This window comes from Dendroctonus ponderosae, unplaced genomic scaffold (genome assembly GCF_020466585.1).
Source record: "Dendroctonus ponderosae isolate FM_Combo_2020 unplaced genomic scaffold, Dpon_F_20191213v2 Dpon_F_20191213_1, whole genome shotgun sequence".
NCBI lineage: Eukaryota > Metazoa > Arthropoda > Insecta > Coleoptera > Curculionidae > Dendroctonus > Dendroctonus ponderosae.
Genome location: NW_026017110.1, coordinates 57,801,459 through 57,824,204, shown reverse-complemented (window position 1 = coordinate 57,824,204; position 22,746 = coordinate 57,801,459). Strand labels below are relative to the sequence as shown.

The 22,746-nt window shown below is 35.2% G+C and overlaps 2 protein-coding genes across 9 annotated transcripts; both read left to right on the top strand.

The window, feature by feature from the left end:
- The first annotated feature begins 1,535 nt into the window (after nt 1–1,535).
- On the top strand, nt 1,536–5,827 carry LOC109537969 (plasminogen activator inhibitor 1 RNA-binding protein). Of its 8 annotated transcripts, none has more exons than XR_002171991.2 (9): nt 1,536–1,922; nt 2,002–2,140; nt 3,337–3,597; nt 3,766–3,849; nt 3,901–3,990; nt 4,058–4,241; nt 4,334–4,576; nt 4,630–4,775; nt 4,847–5,827. XR_002171991.2 is itself a non-coding variant. In XM_019904978.2 (8 exons), exons 1-8 carry the CDS (start codon nt 1,682–1,684, stop codon nt 4,693–4,695), a joined length of 1,296 nt encoding a protein of 431 aa, XP_019760537.2. In that variant the 5' UTR covers nt 1,536–1,681; the 3' UTR covers nt 4,696–5,827. The 8 variants fall into 8 exon arrangements, 6 of the variants coding, with proteins under 6 accessions (XP_019760537.2, XP_019760534.2, XP_019760533.2 ...); XR_002171989.2 differs by having other exon boundaries at nt 4,328–4,576; XM_019904978.2 differs by having other exon boundaries at nt 3,778–3,849; nt 4,630–5,827.
- A 535-nt stretch (nt 5,828–6,362) lies between these two features.
- LOC109537954 (lysine-specific demethylase RSBN1L) lies at nt 6,363–17,643 on the top strand. The gene is made up of 7 exons (XM_019904952.2): nt 6,363–7,113; nt 11,349–12,481; nt 12,683–13,150; nt 13,205–13,341; nt 13,395–13,677; nt 13,902–14,052; nt 14,159–17,643. Exons 1-7 carry the CDS (start codon nt 6,927–6,929, stop codon nt 14,965–14,967), a joined length of 3,168 nt encoding a protein of 1,055 aa, XP_019760511.2. The 5' UTR covers nt 6,363–6,926; the 3' UTR covers nt 14,968–17,643.
- Nucleotides 17,644–22,746: the final 5,103 nt, after the last annotated feature.

Below are 22,746 nucleotides of genomic sequence, written 5' to 3'. Positions count from 1 at the left end.
CCCGTTTTTGCTCATTTCTCGGAGGCAAAATGAGCAAGAACGCTCATTTGTACATCATTCTAAACAGAAATAAATGGCCTTTTTAGAAAGTGAACCATCAATAAGGAAATGTTGGCAGTTTTCTCCATGACCCCCCCCCTAGATCCGCCCTTGGGTGTAATACATATTTACAAAATGAAAGAAAATAGAAAAAATCTGGAAATGCTCTTAAACGTCTAAAGTCGTGCGAAGCGTTGGAAGCTTCAAACTTACAGCGATTTTCTTTGCCCAGAAAACGCATACATTCGTTTTCCTAAATCGAAAACTTATTGAGAAAAAAACGCTCCTGGAAAAAGAGGATTTTTGAATACTAATTTCAGAAACTATAGACACACATGGACCAATAAAGTGGCCACCACGATCACCGGATCTAAAACATCCAGATTTTATCGTTGGGGAATCATGTAGAAAAAATTATTAATTTATAATAAGAAAAAGTCATTTCATCCCGAGAACAAATTCATCGAAGAATTCATGTTTCCTTTGGAGAAATAAAACTGTTAAATATTAGATATAAATGCCTAAAAATCAGTTGTCAACCTCGAAAACGAAGTCAAATGTGCATTCGTCGGAAAACAACGGATGAGTTTCCGAACATTTGCGATGATTTTAGTTCTTCTAACTCTTAATCTGAATCTTTTATTTCGCTTCAAAGTTCCAATAGCTTGGGTGTTCCATTAAAAAAATTAGCTTAGAACCGATACCTTTTTGACCTGATCGCGAATACGTATACTGAAAACGGCACATTAATCAATAATAATTTAAAAAAAACTTTCACATACAACATTTGTGTATCTCTTCCAACTGAGACAATATAGGGTTATTTTGAAATTAACATTTCCAAAAGTCTCTCAGCAATCCAAAATTTTCAAATTTTGATTTTACCATTATAAGCTTGAGCTTAACAGAGCAAATTGACCCCTAACTGGCTTTTGATAGCAATAACAATTACGGAAATGCTTTTAAAAGTGTCGAAAATGGCACACCCTGTACAACGGTTTCGGAAAATTGTTCATATTTGTTATACTAAAATGAAATTGAACAAATGTACAAATAAATTATAGTGATTTGCAAAACCGGAAACTTGAAGGCAAATATTTCTATACAACTTTACCTTGTGCCCTATTCAAATGTGTTTTAAACAGTTTTAACATATATTTCATAATATATACATCATATTTTTTTCCGAAATTTCCCTAAGTTTTCCAAAATTGGCAACTGCGCCTATACCATCTATGATCTCTCCTCGCTACTGCGCAAGGTAGCCAAGATTGCCAAATTGCTCATTTTCTCGTAGACACTATTTTGCTGGGATGATATATGAAGGTAACAGGACTGTTAGCACTAAATAATCTGTTTTTAATATATGTTATAGCAGGATTATTCTGTTTAAACGTGTAAAGCTCTCAAGTTTGTTCACACTGGCCAAATCAGTTGGAAGTGAGTTAAGTCAACTTAAAAGATTTTGGTCATCCGCCAAAAGAGTGATAGACTGGCAACAACGTGTGAAATGCCAATCGTCGATCCTCGTGCAACCGGCCATATTGCGTTGAATGAGTGCTGTACATTTAGAGGCTGAAGTAGCCAAAACAAATCTTCCAACATCTTAAAGTTGTGAAGACTTTATTCGCGTTTAACCGCCATGGAGAATTCCTATGGAATTGGTGTCGCCAATAGGTATGCTCTCCTAGACGATGAATTGGAATCGCCGGAAACGCTACTCCAGAACGAACCCGAAAAAGAACTGAAGAAGAAAACGAAAATTACGGAGAAAGAAAACAAAGGAAAATCAGAACTACCTAAGGCAAAACCGACGGCAAATGGCCAGAAAAAGGTCATAAAGGACTTGATTCCCTCAAAAAATCAAGAAAATAAACGCGATGGTAAGTGGCAAGCTTCGTCGGCCATAAGCACATGCTACTGCAATTTCTTGGCGCGTTAGACAAACAGTGATTTTTTCAGACAATAAACCAGCTCCCAGACCTAGCGCCGATGGAAAAGCCGATCGGCCTTTTAAATCTAATATTAACGAAAGCCGCGAGGACAGGAATAATCGCCGAAATCGTGAGGACCGACCTTACAATGGACCTTCAGAAAACCGGTAAGTGCCGTGCCAAGAATTTATTCATTTCGCTTGAGTTTTTTCACCAAAAAAATTAGTGTATCGTAGATATTCCTGCAGATTTCTACCGAATTTCGTGTTGCCTTCCCAGTACAACATTGCCTTCCCAGTACAGTAATCTCTTATTACAAAATGCCTCCCAAGGCATTGCGTAAATCAATTTCCTTGTTTGGCTCGCTGACTTCCAAATTATTTGGCTTGTAATTAATTTTTACCATGTGCTTTTTGCGTCGTGGACGCTGACTGACCCATGTGGAAGTGTTTAGTCTTATTATTGCGTTGCTTTTTTCGTAAATCGATTTCAAGTTTTGCAGTGGATATTTAAATCAGCTGTTATCAATAGCTCGTTTACTTGTTCGTCTTATCTGCTATAAATCTCGCTGGCCTTCATCAGAGTCAACTTGGCTAATTGAATTATATCTCTCAACCAGCTAACGCCTAACGTTATTCCTTTGCTGATCGAATTAAATCGAGTTGCAAAATGCCTGCCTCCTTTTCTCCTAGCTTGATGGATTTGAATGGGACCTGATTCTCCACCAGGCGCTTGATGCGTCCGCCTGCTTTAGTCACTCATGTGTCTCATAAATCAATTTCAGTTCGCCGTTCTTCTCATTCATATTGTGCTTGAAGGACCGTGTTTATTTTCCAACACTCGTGGGTTTTGTGGTTAAGCCGAGTTATGGATGCAGTTGCGATTCAATGCTGCAGTAACAAGGGATAACTAATGCACGGTTGTGTGTGTGTTTTTTCTAATTTTACATTTTATTTCATTCCAAAATGAGCAGTTATTTAGGATTAAAGGACAATGAGCTGCATTTTAAATTTATCTTCAACTCGCATGAACAGTTGCAGTGAAAAAAATCTTGGGAGTGTCCAAGAATATTTTTGAAAAGGTTTGGTGTAGATTCATTTCTTATTACTTTGACACAATCGCAACCTCTGTGTAGCAACAAGAATATGTAGGAATTTTTTATGAAATTAGACTCAAACCAACTCAGGTTGAACGCGAGGTGTTTCCTCGCTGATGATGAACCAACTAAGATTTTTACTCACTGTTTAATATACCGTACTTTAAAAAGGAATTCTAATTTTGGTGTGGCTGAAGGCTAACAGTGCCGAAAACAATGAGCATCATAATACATAGTGAATCACACTAACTTTCATTTTTTTTACAGTGATCGTGAAAACAGGCCTAAATTTTCCAAGCCCGGATTAACAAAGTCAACATCTGATAATGTTGAGTATGAAAATCGTAATCGCGACCGTGCTGAAAGGGGTGAACGAGGCGGCGAGCGTCCTGAACGAAGCGAACGTGGAGAACGACGAGAAGGCAGACCGATAGGAAATCGACCAGGAGGACCACGCGGACCCAGGAGAACTTTTGATGACAGACGAGGAAAGCGCGAGTTTGATAGACAATCTGGATCTGACAAAACGTAAGATTTTTATTGTATTAGTCTCGCGCCGCTTTGCTACCGTGCCTTTGAAACGATTGCGACAATTTTTCTAAATTTCTTGATCCCGACGTGTTTATTTTACTAAATAGATAACGTAACATAATTAATCGAAAAAATGACGATAGTTACGATACCTTATTAATGCAGCCATGGTTACAGAGGAGTTAAACCGGTAGAAAAACGGGACGGTGCTGGCGCTCATAACTGGGGATCAACTAAAGACCTTATTGCGTAAGTAAAGGCAAATCGATTAAAAGCGTCGTTATAATTTTTTATTTGCAGAGCTGAAGCCGAGAGACCTGCTAACTCTGATGCCGAACAAACCTGGGGAGAATCTGACAAGCCTGAACAACAAAACGATGCCGAGAAGAAGTAAGTGCTACATGACTACTAAGCTTCTATGAAATGTTTATTAATATTATGGTTTTTAAATTATTAGGGAAGAACTTGACGCCGATCAAACGCCAGTTGAAGAGGAGCCTAAAGAACTGACCCTTGACGAATGGAAAGCTCAACGCGCTGGACGTATTAAGCCGCAATATAATATCCGCAAAGCCGGTGAAGGAGAGGACCCATCTCAATGGAAAAAAATGTTTGAACTGAAGAAAAAGGAAAAGGAAGAGGTATGTTAACATACCCATGAAATCAATTCAACTGTTTTACCTACAGGAAAATTTACACAACTGCATAATTTTATTTTCTTATATTGGCTCAGGAATCTGATGACGAAGAATACGATGTGTCCGAGTACCCACAAAGAGTTGGACGGCAGAAACATGTCTTGGAAATCGATATTCAGTTTAACGATAGTCGGCGCCCTGGAGGCGGTAGAGGACGAGGAACTGGCAGAGGTGGACGTGGTGGAACTCGTGGAGTTGGTCCGCGTGGACCTCCGCGCGATAGAGATGCCGTTCAACGTGAAGGACCTCGAGAGGAAAGAAAATTCCGCGAAGAACAGGTAAAGTTTTCATATTTATTTGCTGGCTAAAGTAGTTACCAATTTTTTTTTAGGTTGACGAAAAGGCTCCGAGAGTTCCCAAGGTCAATGATGAGCGCGATTTCCCCTCACTAGGCTAATCGCCCTTCGGCTACGGCGAGTGGGGATTTTCGCTTCCTTATCTTCATAAGTAATGCGAAAATCACCACTTACAGCGTATATATTGAAATCTTTGAATATATACGACATGGGTGGCAAAGTTAATTGAATGCTTTGCCACCCATGTTGTATATATTCAAAGACTTCAATAAATTGAAATTGAAATTCAACCGAAATTGCAAAAAAATGTGGTTTCGATCGTTCAATTGTTGAACTACCAAGTAATTGTTTCTTAACTTCTTTGCAAGTAAATAGTAAATTTTTCTGGTATATTTCAGATTTCTGAAGTGGATAGTTGCAAAGTTGAAATTGAAAGTACTAATTTTGGTACTAAGTTTGGTGTTTTCAATTTCTCCAATGTTCGCGTTCATCGATCCTAATAATAATTTTATTCATGATTTTTGTTTTATTTATAAATATTTTTGTGAGGATCGATGAATGGAGTAACAAATAATCTGTAGTTTTAGATTGGTACTACGGATTAATTTGTATTTGTGTCCTGGGTGGTTATTAGCCACTTAAATTAAGTGGCGCTTGTACAAACTTACAATTGAAAGTCGAGTAAGACTACACCGGCACTATAAACTTGCTCGACTTGCTTGCACTTGTAGGCCTGTACAAAGCACGTCCTGGTCGGTGATAATGTTTGTCATCTACCGGAAGTAAGTTTTGCCATACGGCTTAAATAAGAACTCTTTATGCAACATTTCATTTAAGCCACTTGATTTTCAAGGATTTTCATCTAGGTCACACATTTCACATTGTTTTTTCATTTATCTCGCTATGCAGTTTGTATAATTTTTAATAAATCTATGAAAACGATATTTTGTCTGGTTTTAATGTAATCATCTTTCTATTTTGTCAACACTAATGTACTTAACAATTAAGAGTTTCGATGAACCGGTATTTATACTGAAGTGACATTAAAAGTAATTTTACTGAGTTTAGATAATTTTTTCCTAATTTGTAATATTGAGGTATGTACGAATTCGCAAATACATCACAAACATCGTACTTTCACATGGCTGTGATATGGAGAGTAATAATCAATATTTCGCAGATCGTTTTAAAAATGTACAATATGTTATGGTGAAATAAAGTGATGGAAATGAATTGCTTGCTGAACTTACTCAAGTATTAGTGAACGCACAGATGCCAATCGTTTTAATTTTATTGGTTTTATTTAATCCGCTAACAGACATTTTCAAAGTTACCATTTGTTTTTTTAACGAAAAGGGAAAGTAGCTTAGGTTTACAACTTTTTTTATGAGAATAATCATTCACAGCCATGAGCGTTAATAGGCGCACTTTAGGGTGAGGAAACTACTGTTGCTGTGTCATTAGCAAATTGTTATTCCACGCGATTACAAGATTTATTTTATGTTACATGAACTACGTGTGTAGTGCGTTAGGTTGATTTTTTACCGCCAAAATTTTGTGGTTATTTTCACGCACCCCAACGTGTATTGGGTGAACAAATCGAATAAAGGTGACCGTTTGTTGCTGATATGGCGAAAACTTCCAAGTTTGGTAATCTGGAATACTTCAAGCTCAGAGATTCTGGATGATTCATTCAAATTTCCCGCTTTGGGCATACGTGACAGGAATCACGCACTATTTTTATTGAAATTGTTTTGATCATTAGATAAGAATGTGTACCTATATGACTGCTATATTATTTTAAGCTTGCAGTTAGAAGTTGACCTCATTTAGGGTAAAAATCGTTTAATTCTCGCAAAATTATAGGCGCAAAGTTTCCATTGCAATTGCAACCTGACAGAATCCACAGTAGCGTGCTTTCCAATCAATAATTCCTGCTTCTTCTGCTGACTAAATACTCGCATTTCTCATTAACACATTGCTAAAAGCTCAAGAATTTTTGTACCAAGGCAGTTCTCTTAAACCGCATTCCATCGCGTCAGGTTTAGGACAAATTGTAGTTGATTAGTACCTAGGAAAAGTTTGTAAATAGAGAGTACGCCAATGTGCATATTACAGACGAAGCCCGGTTTAAAAGCAGCATGGCGGCAGGACTGCGATGTTTAGGATTTTGGTGTTTTTTTTAATGAAATTCAAATATCTTGCCAGTGTCGGGCCGTAATAGTCGCGGAAATGTGAAAATAGTGTCGGATCTACGTTTTTGGCTGTTAGCATTTCTGGAGTGTTTTTTGATGCGAAATAAGTGAGTGGCCGGGCTTTTCTAAATCGAATTATGGCGTCCAACGAGGAAACATCCACAGAGGATGAAAACAAGGGCTTTTTGGAAAAGCAGGCGAAGCTAACAGCTTCCGATCAGTGCTTAGTCTGTAACTTAGTTGTTTCGCAGTGTAATTGTGATATCCCAGAAAGGAATTTTCATGAGGAACTTGACTTGACCAATGGGGGGAGCAATGGAAGTAGTAAGTCCTATTTTCATGTAAACATTCCAGTTAACATCGTCGATAATACTGTTTTCCTAAGACATAGGTAGCTCCCGAATGCTTTACAACTATGCCAGCTCCAGTCTTTCCCAAGCCCACTTTTTCGTTTGCAATCATGCACCATGCATTCAAAAAAGTCTACTACTTCCGTTTCAATTCAGCTCAATTCATTCACTGCACAAGTAGTAACATATTAAGTAAAATCAACCGACTTAACAAAACGCAAAGCAAACGTATGCTATACAGGGTGTCCGGTAAATCTCCGGCAATCCTTCGCCTGACGAAAGGCCCATACGTGGGAGGTCAGAAAATGAAAAATTGCATAAAGGAAAACATCATGGTTTGCGAGATATTGATACTTTTTTGAAGATCGACCAAAACTGATATTACTTGATATTTCGTACTGTTACCTTTATGTGACATTGCAACAGAAACATTTCTGTTTTAATACACATTCTTTATAACTTAATTCAAAAGAAATTCATGGGTTCCAGTCAATTTTATTGTTTACCATTTAAAGTATTACAAAAACGTTTCGGTTTAATTAAAACACAAAAATAAAAACATTTTAAAACCGCATAATATCACTATAGCAGAAAAAACTAAAAACAACTTAGCAAAAGAATGTTTCACAAAATTTAAGCCTAAAAGTGATAAGTTAAACACACCTAATGTAATTTACAAGATTGACTGTTTGAACTGTGACAACGCATACATAGGTAAAACAGGACAATATTTAATGAAAAGAATATACGAACATAAATATAGCTTATGAAAGTTTAACGAAAATGGAACAGCATTAGCACAACCTGCGCAAGAAATGTTACATAGTTTTGATTTTGACAACACAAAAATATTAATCAAAGAAGACAATTATAATTAGAGAAGAATCCATGAAATGATACAAATTAAAAAACATCAGGATGCAATGAATTTTAGATCAGGCACACACAATCTTAGCTCTATATATCATACACTAATTAAACGAACACTATATACACTAATTCAATCAATTACATAAAATATAAACACCTGGTATATTGAAGAAATGCCAAATATTATAAACAGTTTTTTTTATTCTTTCGCTCGATATTGGACGAAGTAAAGATTTTTCAATGGCTTGCCAAATATGGAGGTAGAAACAACCATACATGTAAATAAAATTTAAATCTCTAAACAATAAACTAGTATTTTCCCGAACATAATTGTCGTGACTCATCACCTGTAATCCCAAGAGATTCAAACGATTTTAATATACTTTTTAATATGCTTGTAATTTGTATTTTAGTATGTATATTTTAACAGAGCTCTTCCTTTAAACTAATAACTACTGTGAATATATATTTGGTGGCAAACTAATGATGGTGGAGAAAAACACCGAAACGTTTTTGTAATATTTTAAATGGTAAACAATGGAATTGACTGAAACCCAGCAATTTCTTTTGAATTAAGTTGAAATACAGTCAGGAAAATATACACAATAAATTCTTTATTCCACTCCAATTCTATTATCTATCTTTTGCTCCCTACCGTAGCAAAGGATTGATAGCTATCTTCAAGCATATTCATATATAATAGCAACATACTTCTTAAGCAGTAAATGTTTTTGGCCAGTTAACTGAAACAAGTAAAATTTTTCCACCAAATAATACCGTTTCGTCGCAATTTATCGACTTGGAACGACACATTGCAAAAAATACCAGTGTATTAATTGGATTATCTACTGAACTACAAATTTTAACATTTATCAATTTGCTGAAAAATAATCCAGCCTTTCTTAAATGATATTTTGCGTTATAATTTTATGCCATTTGTGCGGTACACCCCTCGAGAAGACGCAGAAACGCATTGTATCTATCGTGTGTGGAGGTGCTATAATGCATCACTACTCTTCTGAGAACGATTTCCATTTCGAAATCAATCTGATGTTGGAAGAAATATGGTAGGGATCCAACCACATCGTGCTACATTGAATTTTAAAGTGGTCTCGGATGCATCCCATATCACACTATGAAGGCTTTCACGGTCGGTTAAATTACATTTAGGAATGTTTTCCGGGCTTTGAAGCCGTGGTCTATCGGAATTTCTTCCTGACGTCAGTCTTAGTCGGAAAGCACGGGAGTTCACTTCGCCCACTGCCTCATCGCCTTTGAAAATGTCCACCGCAGTTGTGGACGAAACGTCAGGAAGAAATTCCGATAGACCACGGCGTCAAAGCCCGGAAAACATTCCTAAATGTAATCCCATATCACGTCCAAAGAGTTCAGACATAACTTTTTTGATCGCACTCTTTGGACAGAAGAGTCTTCAAGCAAAACTTTCACAGTCGGCAGATGGACAATCCACATGCTTTCAAAGAAAATAATTTTTAGCGTCAATTTAAAATCAACTTTTGGACAGGGATGATCAACATCAATATTATAGGACCGGTAGAATTACCCAAAAATTTAAATGCTGCAAATTATTTGCAACTTTAGCAAAATCAGCTACCAGAATTACTTGAAGACATTGTCTATCCAAGAGAGTACAAATGTGGTTACATGATGGTTTTCTATAATGAATTGATTGTAAGAGAACACCTAAATAACGTTTTTCCACGTAGATGGATTGAACTCCTCTTTTGTGGCCAACACGCTCGCCGGATTTAAATCCACTAGATTATTTTTATTGGGGCTCTTTGAAAGAAACAGTTTACCTACGGCGAAAAACTACGAGAAAGGATTTTTAGAGCAACACAGGAAATCAGCCAAGCACAATGTCGCCCAATAAAAAACTCTTTTAAAAGTGGGGTTTTTTCGCGTTATTTGGAAAGATATTTCGTAGAAATTTTCGTTAGTAGCCCATTTAAATGGTATTTTTATTTATTGCAAACATTGTATTAGCTAACCGACCAAATAAACATTTATTGTTTAAGGAATAGGTACTTTTATACCATTATAGATTGCAGAAAAATGGTGCTACTTTTTTTTGCTATTGGGCATCACGATAACTATCAATCCTTTGCTACAGTAGGAAGCAAAAGATAGAAAATAGAAATGGAGTTAAAATAATTTGTGCGTTAATAAACTGTTGCTCTTTTGTGGTACAAACTTATTCCCTGAAACGCGTAGTATCGGAGATATCAGGCGTTACAGTAGTATTTTGTCCCCATTTTCCTCATTCGAACCATCCATCCGATCGAAGTAAAGCAACAGAAATACTGATAATTGAATATAAATTTACATGAATATGATATTGAGTGAATCTCCAAAGCACGCGTTCTTTAACACAGCCGCAGGTTCTTTAACATTTGAGCTACTCATAAAAAACCGAATCTCACAGTAACTTGTGTAAACTCGCGTGTGTGGAAATTATTGTAAAAGCGTTATTCTAAAATATCTACTTTTAGTGTTTCACTAAAACACATTTATTAAATTAGTTTAGTTTACAGCTATCTTCAACTTGGGTAAAACCCGCGCGGGAAATTTAAATTCTTTGCAGGATCTCTCTTGAGTGATGTGATTTGCTTGTTAATTATTAGATGTACAGGGTGTTTAAAAAGAACGCGGCAATACTTCATATTGTAATTTTGTAAAAAAGTTCCTACAAACATAGATGCGGAAATGTATCGTTTGGCTTTTATAGATGTAGTAAAAAGAGCAACTTTTTATCTGCGAAATTTTAGTCGTAGTTTATCAGCTAAAAAATAAAAAAACTTTTCTCCATGTGCAATTAATTAACCTATTCCTTCCTTGATCTTTTAATTTTCAGATTTATGCTTGAAAGACAGGACTATTTATCTCCTCATACTTCAACTCAATAAGTTTTCTGATCGTAGACATATTTCAATATTTATTTGTACTATTATTGTTAAAAATAATTTCCAGGACTTAAATACATTTCAAACCTTCACCAGGATGTCCAGTATTTTTAATTTAGCCTATTCCAAATGAACTAATTTTATTGAATTTAAGCTCCTTCAAAATCTGATTAAAGTACGGGTATTACTGGACTCAAATAATATTAGTCCATAATGATAGTTTAATATCCGACCACAATCACTCTGTCAAAATACAAGAATATATTTCAAGAATTGGCATTGCAATTGCAAAATAACACGGCCATCGACTAGTAATTAAATCTAGTGCTAGTTAAAACTCTTCACGTGTTGGGTAGTTTAAGGAATTAACCCGCAAAACTTATTCCACGGGTTATTTTATTCATTGTCTTTTCAGGAGATGCCTTGGTGGAGGATTTCGTACCTCGAACCAATGGTGAAGGTTCAATGGAACATTCAGAAAAAGAAACGATGCTCAATAATCGAGATCATCAAAATATATTTCTATCTGAACTTCCAAAAACTCCGTCAATCCATGCTGACTCCGAGTCAAACGATTTTCTTCAAAGTATTATTTCTGATGAGAAAGGTATTTTTCAAAATATTTCAATGAATTCGACTACCGATGAGAAAAAATGTAACGGAACTGTATCATACGAGGAAACCCCTATAAAAAATAATTGTTCAGGGTCGGAACAAGCAGACAATAAGAAACTAAACGGCCAGAGTGCACCAATGATTTGTGAAGATGCGCCTGCCACGCCTGATATCAAATTAAAATATTCAAGTGAACATACAAACGATTCCCAAGAAGTGCTTGTTGAAAATCCCAGTGTAATCGATTCAAAGGAAAAACTCAACGTTGAAAGTCAGATAAGCTATACAGAAAATCCTGTTATTCCCAACCCAACAGCTACTAATAATAATACTATAAATATTCACATAAAAGTCGATGATAAAGTTGATTTACCCCATTCGGAAGTTAAACTAGAAGCTGAGAGTGAAGAGAAAGTTGAAGATGAGCTAATTGCTCCACCTAGTAAGAAGAGAAGATGTTCAATGATTTTAAACAAGTTGAATGAGGGTTTAGTAGATTTCAAGAACGGAATTGAGGTTTTGCAAGCTATAGAAAATGATCCGAATAGACACAAATCAATCAAGTCCATTAAATCTGAGTATTGTGCTGTGTCAGGTGTGGTAGCGCCTAGAAAAAGTAGAACACGTTCCGTTGATTTAGTTTCAACTTCCATGCGAGATGTTAAAAGGTCACATTCAGCTGATAATAACAACGGCGATATTAAAATTCGAAAAATTGACTTTTCACAGTATAAAGTAACGGTTAAATGTGAACCTTCCAAACCCAAGGATAATCACAGTAGAAGGCATAGTCGTTCTAGCAGTCGTAAATATGATTCAAAAAACAGTAAAACTAGTAGTAGTAGGAAGCATTCTAGTAGTTCAAGCTCCAAATATAGGGATGTCAAACCAAGATTGTTGACTGATGGCAACTACAGTTTCCCCCCTGATGATGTACGTATAAAGTGATCTAAGGGTCTATTTATTCTGCTTTTGGTTAAGTATACAAATTATATGTTTTTGTAATTATTAAAAAACGTTTTCCTTGTCACGCATCAGTACTTTTTATATAGGTATATATAGGTTTTTCTGTAGGTATCTATCTACCTACACTTATGCATGTTAAAAAATATATGTATATTAAAAATGTTTTAGCTCTCTTTGAGGTATCGGAAATATTTTCATCTGGAAACTCATACTAATGGGGGCGCCAATATATTAAGAATGTATCAAGATGAAATAAAGCATCTCAGTTCAAGTGAAATTAAGGAGCTTGCACGAGAATGGTTCAGACTAGCATTTGAAGAAGATAAAAATGGCCATGCGAAATTTGTGATAGCGGTAATTCATGGGTCAGCTACTTATTTGCCAGATATCCTGGAGTATATGGCTGAAAATTACCCAAATTTAACAGTGAAAAATGGCCTTCTGAGCAAAAGTTCCGATATTGAAACAACCACTTTGTCGGCTTACAATAGAAACGTTTGTCAGCATTATGAATCAGGAACAGTGAGATTTGGTCCGTTGCATCAGATCAGTATTGTAGGAACTGCCCATGAGGAAGTAGGCGGGTATTTTCCTGATATATTGGATCTCCTAGAGGAAAATCAATTTCTGAAAATGGTTAGAAATTGTCTTTGCATGAAATAATACTAGTTTGAGCTAAAATTATTTTAGACAATGCCATGGGGTTCGCTATCCATATTAGACCAAATGAGGCCCAGTGAAAGTAATGATGGGCCGATTATTTGGGCCAGACCTGGTGAACAACTTGTTCCAACTGCCGACAGTAAAACACCAAATAAAAGAAAAAGGTATGACCTTCGGCAGTTTGTTTCTAGTTTATTCCAATCGTTGTTGATTTCAGGACAGGAATAAATGAATTGCGAAACTTGCAGTATTTACCAAGAATGTCGGAAGCACGTGAGCATTTATTTGAGGACCGAACTAGAGCCCATGCAGATCACGTTGGAGCTGGTCTTGATAGGAAAACGACAGCGGCCGTGGGCATTTTAAAGGCGATTCATGCAGGAAAATCTGATGGGCCAATAAACAGGATAACGAAGGATGTTGTTGCGTTTTCGGCCAAGTACTTCGATATACTGGCCGAAAAATTGCAGTTGGATTTACATGAGCCCCCAATATCACAAGTAAGTCACCGATCTTACTTGTTCAATATTTTAACAGGAATTTGTCGCTAAACTTTTTTTGTTTTCTGGGATTTTTGGTTCAATTATCTGGCGTATTTATTTGGTAAAAACCACCATGCTAAATAGTACAATACTAGGCAATGAATTATTTTTTTTATTTGAGTTTGTTTGCTTCATTCTAAATCACCCGACATAATCGATGTGTAAAGTGAATATTATTGTAGTGTGTCCAATGGATTGAAGATGCTAAATTGAATCAGCTTCGAAGGGAAGGAATTGAATATGCGAGAATTAATTTATATGACAACGACATTTATTTTCTACCCAGGAATATAATTCACCAATTTCGAACAGTTACTGCCGTAACTAGTATTGGTAAGTAATGCTCATTTTAGGCGTCATATACGTACCAACTAATTACATCACTCAATATTAATATATACATATATATTTGTTTATCAATTATCAAATTGTTTTTTAGCGTGGCACGTTCGATTAAAACAATACTACACCTATGAATTAACTGGGGCGACCCAAGAGAATACAACAAATAATCACAAGAACTCTACATCGAACCACAAAACGAAATCGCCCAAATTAACAAATCACTGTTCGATAAAGTCGGCAGATGTGGAGAAAGTGAAGCATAAAATTGATTTCGAAAAGTTGAAGATCAAAATTGGGGAAAAAGTGAAAGTTTACAACGAGAAGGAAAAAGAAAAGCTGAAGTCCAGCAGTAGTAGTGATGAAAAATCGGTAAAGGACAAGAGTCGATATAAAGACAATGAGAGAAGTAAGGAACGAGATAAAAAGGAGCACAAGCATAAAGACAGAGATAGGTACGAGAAAGATAAAGATCGGCATCGGAGTAAAGACAAGCATAGACATCAGCATAGTTCACATAAAGAGAGAAGAGAAAAAAGCCATAGCCATCATAATAATGTGAGCGACAAGAACAAAAACTCAAGTGAAAAGAAACATACAAAACACCACAATAATTCCAGCGAAAACCGAGAAACAGGCAAAGAACTTAAACAAATTTCCAGTTCAAGTACTGACATTTCGCATACCGCGAATACAACTAATCATTCCGATTCACCGACATTAAAGTCCACTAGCAGCGTATCTGTGAGCTCTTTATCATCAAAATCAGAGCGGCGCTCGAGCAACGAAGGGAGCCCTCTTAAAAAACCTATTAAGATAAAGATAAAGCCGTTACCTCCACCACCCTCTAATGACATTTTGGGTGATATACTTACATCAATGACCAAGTGTGATCCACAAATTTAATATTAATTTACAGGTTGGCTAAAAACATTTCAAGTATCCATGTTGGCTGGAATATTTGAAGTTTTTTTATCAACCTGTGCAATTTGTTGTGTGTATTATGTATGTTGTATGATTTAGATTTGACTGGCAATTTTATTGAGAGGTTTTTAAGTGACGATTATTAATTTTCGCCTGCCGCAAATCGTTTGAAAACTTCAGTTTCACTGACTGAAGCAGAAGGTGGTGATTGGTTTGCGTTACATCTGCCAGTTAATTTTTCGGAAAAGCGGTCTGTGATATGAATTTTTGTTTCGGTAGGAATTACGTTTATGTAAGTTATATGCTGTAAAAACTGCATTGCTTTAAATTTGAAGAAAAAATCTCTCATAATTTTGCAGTACAATTAACAGTATATTGTAAAAAGTTAAGATATTTATATTAGGTTATAATTTGTATATTTATAGAATCTCTGTAAATATTTGTAAGTAGCCGATTTTATAAATTTTGCTACAAATTATCAAGTTAGCGAAAGAAAAAACATCAGCTTTCAACAGGATTCCATTAGACTTCTTACTTGAACAAAGCAAACATGAATAAAGATGAATCATAATTATCAAGAAACTTAGCTGCAAGCGATGACGAAGAAACCTTGCCAATTTTGAGGATACGCTGCACCCATAAGTTGTTAAATTTATTTTCATACGTAAAATATTTTCGTATTTAAGTCAGAATTCTTCTGAACAATTTAATTGACGGTGTGTTCGACACGTAATTGACTTGGCGTAATCTCTAGTAGGTCACACTATAGTTGATTAGGCTGATACCCTGAAGAAAAAAGCTCTAGACTTTCAAAAGTAAATTGTTAGGCCTGGGATAACAATTTTACAACGAGACCTGTTTTAAAAACGATAACCTTTGTTTTTCAATCTTACGGCAACGGCAATCTTTATTTTAAACCGGAATTTGCGTTTTGTAAAAGTTACTTTTTTGTTGCTGTTCCTAAATGAACTAGAATAATTATTACTAATAACAATGGAATTACCGTTTATCATCTATTAGTATTGCAAATTTGCTTTGTAGACATTTTTCAGTGATTTATATTACAATTCCTATACTAGCTTTAATAGTATTTTGCAAAATAGTTCTTTTTTTAGTTTTAGTCACTTGAAGAGAAGTCAGATTTGTTCGTCATTCGAATTCACTCTCATGAAATCAAGCGTTACTTTATGTTTAAGGTAGATCTAACCAAGCAAATAATGTTGAATCAGATAGTTATACTATTTATGGTTTTCATACAGCTTAAGGATTTTTTAAATTTTATTTTGAAAAATTTCTTCTGGCTTTGTTTCCATACATATGAGAAATATATTATTTTTACATTATGAAAAATTTGGACATTCATTTTTCCATGATTTTATCCTTTCACGATAAGTATTTTGCAGCATAATTTGTATTGTGAATGGTGAATGTTATTCTTGATAAAACTATTAATTTAAAATTGTCGAATGCTTTCCTCAATTCATCGTGCTGGCGATTGTATAGTAAACATGATATGCAGAGGGTTTTCAGTTTATTTTACTTAACGCGCACTTGCCTAATTATGCGCATTCAATTATTTCTCTATTTAAGTTTAGTGTTTCTTGTAATTTATAATGTGACCTTATACTAATTGAAGCATATTTGCGATATCTTCGCGTCTAAGAGCCCACGTTTTCCTATCGAAAAACTATTGAATATTAAAATTAAACAACCACTTTCTGGACGCTGAAACTGTTTCAGAAATGTACTTTCGGGTCAATTATGATGTTCCATTATTCATTTGCTGTAGTGTATTAATTATATCAAATGGTTTAATTATTTAGAAAGTACAAATACTAATCATAAGGTTGCACACTATATTACTTGTTGACAAATTTGTTTTAATATTATTCAAAATAGTCGGATACTTTTCTTTGCAGATCTCATAAAAAATATAAAAATTCCTGTATTTTCTAATTAGCCTATAATTGTAAATATGTATAATTAAAAGCATTGTACAGTTTTTTACATAGTTACACATTTTAAGTGTTGTTGTTTAGAGTTAATATAAACATGTTATAAGAGTTTTAGAGGCCACTTTTAGCGAAATCACTTTTTTATGCTTGGACTCTGGCTAGTTTGGTAATTTATCAAATTTACTAAAAATTTCAGCAAAAAATACATATAAAATGAAAATGCTTCCATATCAACCCGTTTATCAGAATTAATTCGAGTAAATCTATTTATTGAGTAAGCCACTTGTTACTAAAGTTAAAGCGGCGATATATTTTTGATTAGTATTTCATTTTTCATTGCAGGTTTGTGCTAATAATAATTGAGCTAAATCTGCAGTAGGTAAAGGTAATTGAGTAAATTTTAAAAGTAACAAACTCTCCGTAGTCCAAGAGACAATTTGTAACTTTTGCGTGTAGCTTTTTTAAAAATTATAACTGTTCACAATAGGATAAAACTTCATTTTGCCCAAAAACGTCCCGCCCCATGTTTTGCGACTAATGGTTTTTTAGAAATAAATCGACACCTGTCTTGTATATATAGATGAAGGAATGAAATCAAAATCACGAATAGTTTTATTTTCGTATTGTAATAGATGATATGTAAAGTTCCTTTTCAAATCCAAAGTGTCAGTTTCTAATACAACCAATAAAGTTTTTAACTCTACGTAATATGTGTTCTGTTTTTTTGATTTATAAGCCTTTGATACGTGTAGAAGTCGACTATAAAGTATGAGCATTGATTTTTAAAGTAAAAAAATGCTTCTATTTTAATACGCTCTTATATGTGGCAAATGTACTGAATTTGGAATCCATTTTTTGAGTCCTTCTTCCGCCTCTTTTATTCACTTCAACAACCTTTCGCCTCTTTGATTCTTATAGAATCTACATACACATTAGTTACAATTTATTGGGTCGTAGTTTATATATTTGGCATTCCAGCCAGTAATCTTATTTTCAATGAAATATCTATGAATTATTAGTTAATATTGTTTTTTATTTACCTTTAATTTCCTTGTTTCCCGTTAAAATTAGTGACATTTTTGCGGATCTCAATCGGCTTTTTGAGTATTTTTATCTAGGTTAAACTCACCCCCATTCATTCGCCACCCAGGGCTAGAGCATGAAGAAATCGCTAATAATTCGAGCTTATTTAGGTGGGATATTGATTTTATAGTTGGATCAATAATCCTTGTGGATGCAAGGGCGGATCCAGGGGGGGGGTCATGGGGGTCAAGCCCCCCCATTTAATTCTCTATCCAACGATGCCAAAACGAATTCTGTGGCTCGAATGGTTCTTGAGAAACTTCGAAAAAAGCAGCGTCATGTTCAAGTGGATTTTGCAACTCAAAAAAAAACACGCAAATCTAAAACTTCCTGAATTCAAGCCTTTATTGAGAAAACTGCCAACATTTCCCCATCCATGGTTCACTTTCTAAAAAGGCCATTTAATTCTGTCTAGAATGATATACAAATGAGCGTTCTTGCTCATTTTGCTTCCGAAAAACATGCAAAATGGGACGGAAAACATGAAATTTTGCAATAATCTTGCGCCACCCTTGCACAAAACGAAGATCATTTTTGGAATTTCATATATAACAGAAGACTGTATTTTTTCTACATATCCCCCAGGGGTCCGCCCCTGTGTGGATGTAAAACTGGGTATAAAATGTTAAAACTGGCGTTGGTGAAGTGTTCTTCCGAAAGGGCAATCTCAATACACTAAGTCATAATTTTAGCAAAAATGTTCTGCAGCCACAATCACTTGTTTTAAAATCTATCGCAACGGTGGCGGATGCTTCAAAACCGAACATTGCAAGAGTACAGACGCGATACTGTACAATAATATATGTTTTTACTTTTTGTATGTTTAACATCAATTCATTTATTTTATATGCTGGTTCCATAGAATACAGCTTTTTTATGGTATAATGGCATACTTTTAATATACGCAAAGTGGTGCCATGCAAATTTAAGATGTGCTTACCTGAGGTAAGTTCAAGCAGCAAACCAACGGCATTCAAACATAAAAGTTCAGTTCGCCATTTTGTTTTCAATTTGAGAGCTTTCAAAAGTTCGATTATTCTCGTGTCATTTCGTTGAATTAGTTTAATTGGAAATGGTGGATGTTAGAGGTCATCTGCTATTCGCGCCGTTATGATTTCGAAAAAGTCCGGATAATTTCCATGTGTTTGGGGAAAATTGCACATTTTCTGAAAAGTAAATTTTTCCTTCGCCGTATTGTCGTATTATTGTCACCGGTAGTACCGGACATTAATATCGAAACTCGATTTTTAAAATCAATAATCATTTTCTGACGTTTGCTGCCATTTGAAAATGGAATTTTGTCATGCGCCGAACAGCTATATTGACTATCGTTGATAATAAACAGCAATTTTAAGGTTATATACCAAGATATTTTTCGACTAGAGTATGGACCCCTACTCGTCTTTATCTATGGTATGGACTACTTGGATACAGAAATGGATAGCTTAATGGTAGGTGCGATTTTGCTACATTTTATTTCTTTAGAGGCTTTTAAATCGCAAATGCAACCATCAGTTATTTATCTTTTTCGTTTTATACAAGGTTTCTTAATTCGATGAAGGTTGCAAAGTAGGCATTTTTGGCATTATAAGAAATTACCTAAAGAAAAAGCTGCCAAGAATTGAAAAATATTTTCAAATATGCAATTGGATGGATCTGGCATCAAAATTAAACGTTTAGGATTTTTTTGAAAAGTATCTACCTATACTTTGCCTTATTGCAAATTAATTTTAATTTGATTAGTTTAATTTCACTGATTAATAAAAAACTTCAAATTTTAAAATGTCCATGAGCGAAAAAGCAGTGCTTGCATTTGTGGATCACCGGATAATTATTAAGTTTTTGGCCACGGAAGGGCTGAATGCATCAGACATATCGCGGATATTAAAGGCCCAGTTTGGGGATAACCGCGTGTCTACATGGCACCACGACTTTGGCAAAAGGCGAAAATAATTGCTAATCAGAGCTGATGAAGATGAAGGCCATAAAACTTTAGAATACTGCCAATCAACCCAAAATTACCTACGGGAGAGCTCAACAGATCATGACAAGGGACTTGGAATCCTACCACACCAGTCTTTGAGCGTGAGGTGTTTTTGAATCGAATATGATAAACTCTTTAGTTTACACACATTTCCCCAAATATTGAGGAATCATCGCTACTGAGACTTGATGGACCATTATCATTTCCTTCAGCCACTATATAAAATCCGCAAAAACCGCATCATAAATTTAACAAAAACAGTTTTGTAAATTCCGCAAAAATCGCAACATAAATTCGTAAGTAAGTCGCACATGAAAGCAGGATAAAATTTGCAAAATTTAAACTACAACCCTGGTTGCCATCTATTACTACTAAATAAGTTGCCGTCCAGATCCAGATCCTAAAAATTCTCAGAAAACTCGATTTACACACTGAAGTGCGCTGAGGCGAAAATAGTCTTACAGATCCCGGCCTCTAAATTTCTCTAGCATGAATCGACGATCAGAAAGCAATAAACAAGTCCTACTTACCTTTTGGCTCTTTGGTCTGGATTCTGGTTTTTTTTTGTTACCTTTGAAGGCAATATGAAGTTTAATTTACAACAGAAAATCACTAATAGTTGATATCTCCGCTTCGAAGATAATTAAAGAAGTGTTCACGGCAGAACACCCTTAAAAACTGTGGAAAACTTGACCAGTGTATGTTGAAAAAACTGAGCAAAAAAATTAGAAGCTTGAAAACTGGAACTATTTTTACGATTAAAAGTGAAGTTCCATTTTTTATCGTAAAATCGTAAAAACGTAATCCGGAGGTTTCCACCGTTAACTACCCGATACCTCATTCGTATTATATTCATACCTATAATATCTGACTTGAAATTAAATTTTGATATTTGAAAAACCTAATCCAGAATCCAGAAACTCCCTCGTCGTTCCTCGTCGAATAAATATCACATGCAACAATATTATAAAATACAAGCGACTAAATACATCCTAAAAGCATTAGATATATTCCCTCTTTGAACAAAGTACCGTCGACTTATTCCGTTCGATGTCCATTAAAAACTGCGATACTAAGATAAAGTTTTTTCTACATTTCAAACCCGAACTTCAGAACTATCATGATGATATAATAGCTTGCTCGATTTGCTTGCCCTTCGATGAATCATCATACCTTAATAAGTTTGCTGTTCGATTTCACTTTTTTTATTGCTCACGATGTCGAACATTCGAGTTCACACTGGATATTTTCACAGCAAAGTTCCAACCCGTTTGCAAGAGAGAGAAGATGAAGTTAAAATAAACAACTTTCAACAAATATAAAAAATTCAGATTTTTTTATATAAAATTAAATGTTACTTTTCGGATCAATATTTTGCTCGATTTCTATGGAATCTTGAGCGGGTTCTGGACTTGTTCTGTAGAAGTCCCATACTCAAATCATGCCAGGATTTGTGGATGCTTCTCTTTGTTCGCACCATTAAGAGCGACGGAACACTAAGTTGATTCTCACTATCTTCAATTTTAATGAAACATTGAATTGGTACAGCTTGATATGTTGTGCAGAAGCGGCCTAAAGGGCAGCTCCACATTCAAACCAGGTCATAATTTGTGAATGCTTTCGTTTTCTCACATCATTAAGAGCAACAGAATGGGTACGGTACTTAATTTTTGATTTTTATAAAACTTTGGATTTACAAACAAGAAAAAGTTCTACATATACAGCATGTTTTTTAATATGTGTCCGGTATTTTACCTGGCTATTCCTCAGGCATTTTTCATATAGGGTGTCCCACAGGGAATCGCCGCGATCGATATCTGGCAAACTGTAATTAGGAGGAATGTCAAAATTGGACAGTCTGCCAAAGTCATTGGGGGCAAAGGGTCTAAAATATTTTCAAGATGGCCACACTTCCGGTATAACCGGAAGTAGGCATCAACTTGCTTATTTTAAATGCAACACCCTATATATTACAGTAAAGTCCGTTCATAATGAACCCGGTTATAGTGAACTTTCGGTTAAAACGAACTTTTCTGCTTTAATTGAAACGTCGTCCATAAAGGCCAACGCATTTTTTACTGGTTATAACGAACCCGTTTATAACTAACTTCCGGATATAACGATCACGTTTTAGGTTAGTTGTATATTCACTTTCCGTTTATAACGAACTTCCACGCTCAGCAACACGAATCGGGCGGAGTTGTTTATATTAGTGAGAGCGAGAAACAGGCAGTGACTTGTTTTTTGCCGCGTTATGTTTGTAAATCGTTTTAGAATGGAAAAACAAAAATGCAAAGCTTTTTCACTAAATGAAAAGTACGAGATTATTAACAAAATAAAAAGTGGAGTAAAGCAGAGTGGAATTTGTAAGGAATTAGCACTTGGGAAGTCTACTGTTGCAACAATATGGAAAAACAGAGAAAACATTTTATCAGCGTATGACAAAGCAAATGTTAGATGTAAGAAGTTAAAATTATCTGCACATGAAGAGGTTGACAAGGGACTTATTAAGTGGCTTACTCAAAAAAGACAAGAAAACGTTCCCATAAGTGGCAGTGTTTTGCAAGAAAAGGCTAGTGAAATGGGGAGTAAAATTTAAAAAAAGAGTTTGTTTGTTTTTGAAGTTGGGTAGAGCGTTTCAAGAAGAGACATAATATCAGTAGAACACAAGTGCGAACCTATGGATCAAGGAGTAATACATTCCCTAAAGTCATTATAGGAAAATTCTTCTTATGAAAA

What these genes read in the sequence shown, in the direction of transcription:
- LOC109537954 (XM_019904952.2), top strand. Translation starts at nt 6,927, where the DNA reads ATGGCGTCCAACGAGGAAACATCCACAGAGGATGAAAACAAGGGCTTT. An exon ending in AAAATCAATTTCTGAAAATG is followed by an intron (nt 13,151 to 13,204) that starts GTTAGAAATTGT and finishes AAATTATTTTAG; the next exon opens with ACAATGCCATGGGGTTCGCT. An exon ending in ATGAGCCCCCAATATCACAA is followed by an intron (nt 13,678 to 13,901) that starts GTAAGTCACCGA and finishes ATATTATTGTAG; the next exon opens with TGTGTCCAATGGATTGAAGA.
- LOC109537969 (XM_019904973.2), top strand. Translation starts at nt 1,682, where the DNA reads ATGGAGAATTCCTATGGAATTGGTGTCGCCAATAGGTATGCTCTCCTA. An exon ending in CAAAACGATGCCGAGAAGAA is followed by an intron (nt 3,991 to 4,057) that starts GTAAGTGCTACA and finishes TTAAATTATTAG; the next exon opens with GGAAGAACTTGACGCCGATC. An exon ending in AGAAAAAGGAAAAGGAAGAG is followed by an intron (nt 4,242 to 4,327) that starts GTATGTTAACAT and finishes TTTCTTATATTG; the next exon opens with GCTCAGGAATCTGATGACGA.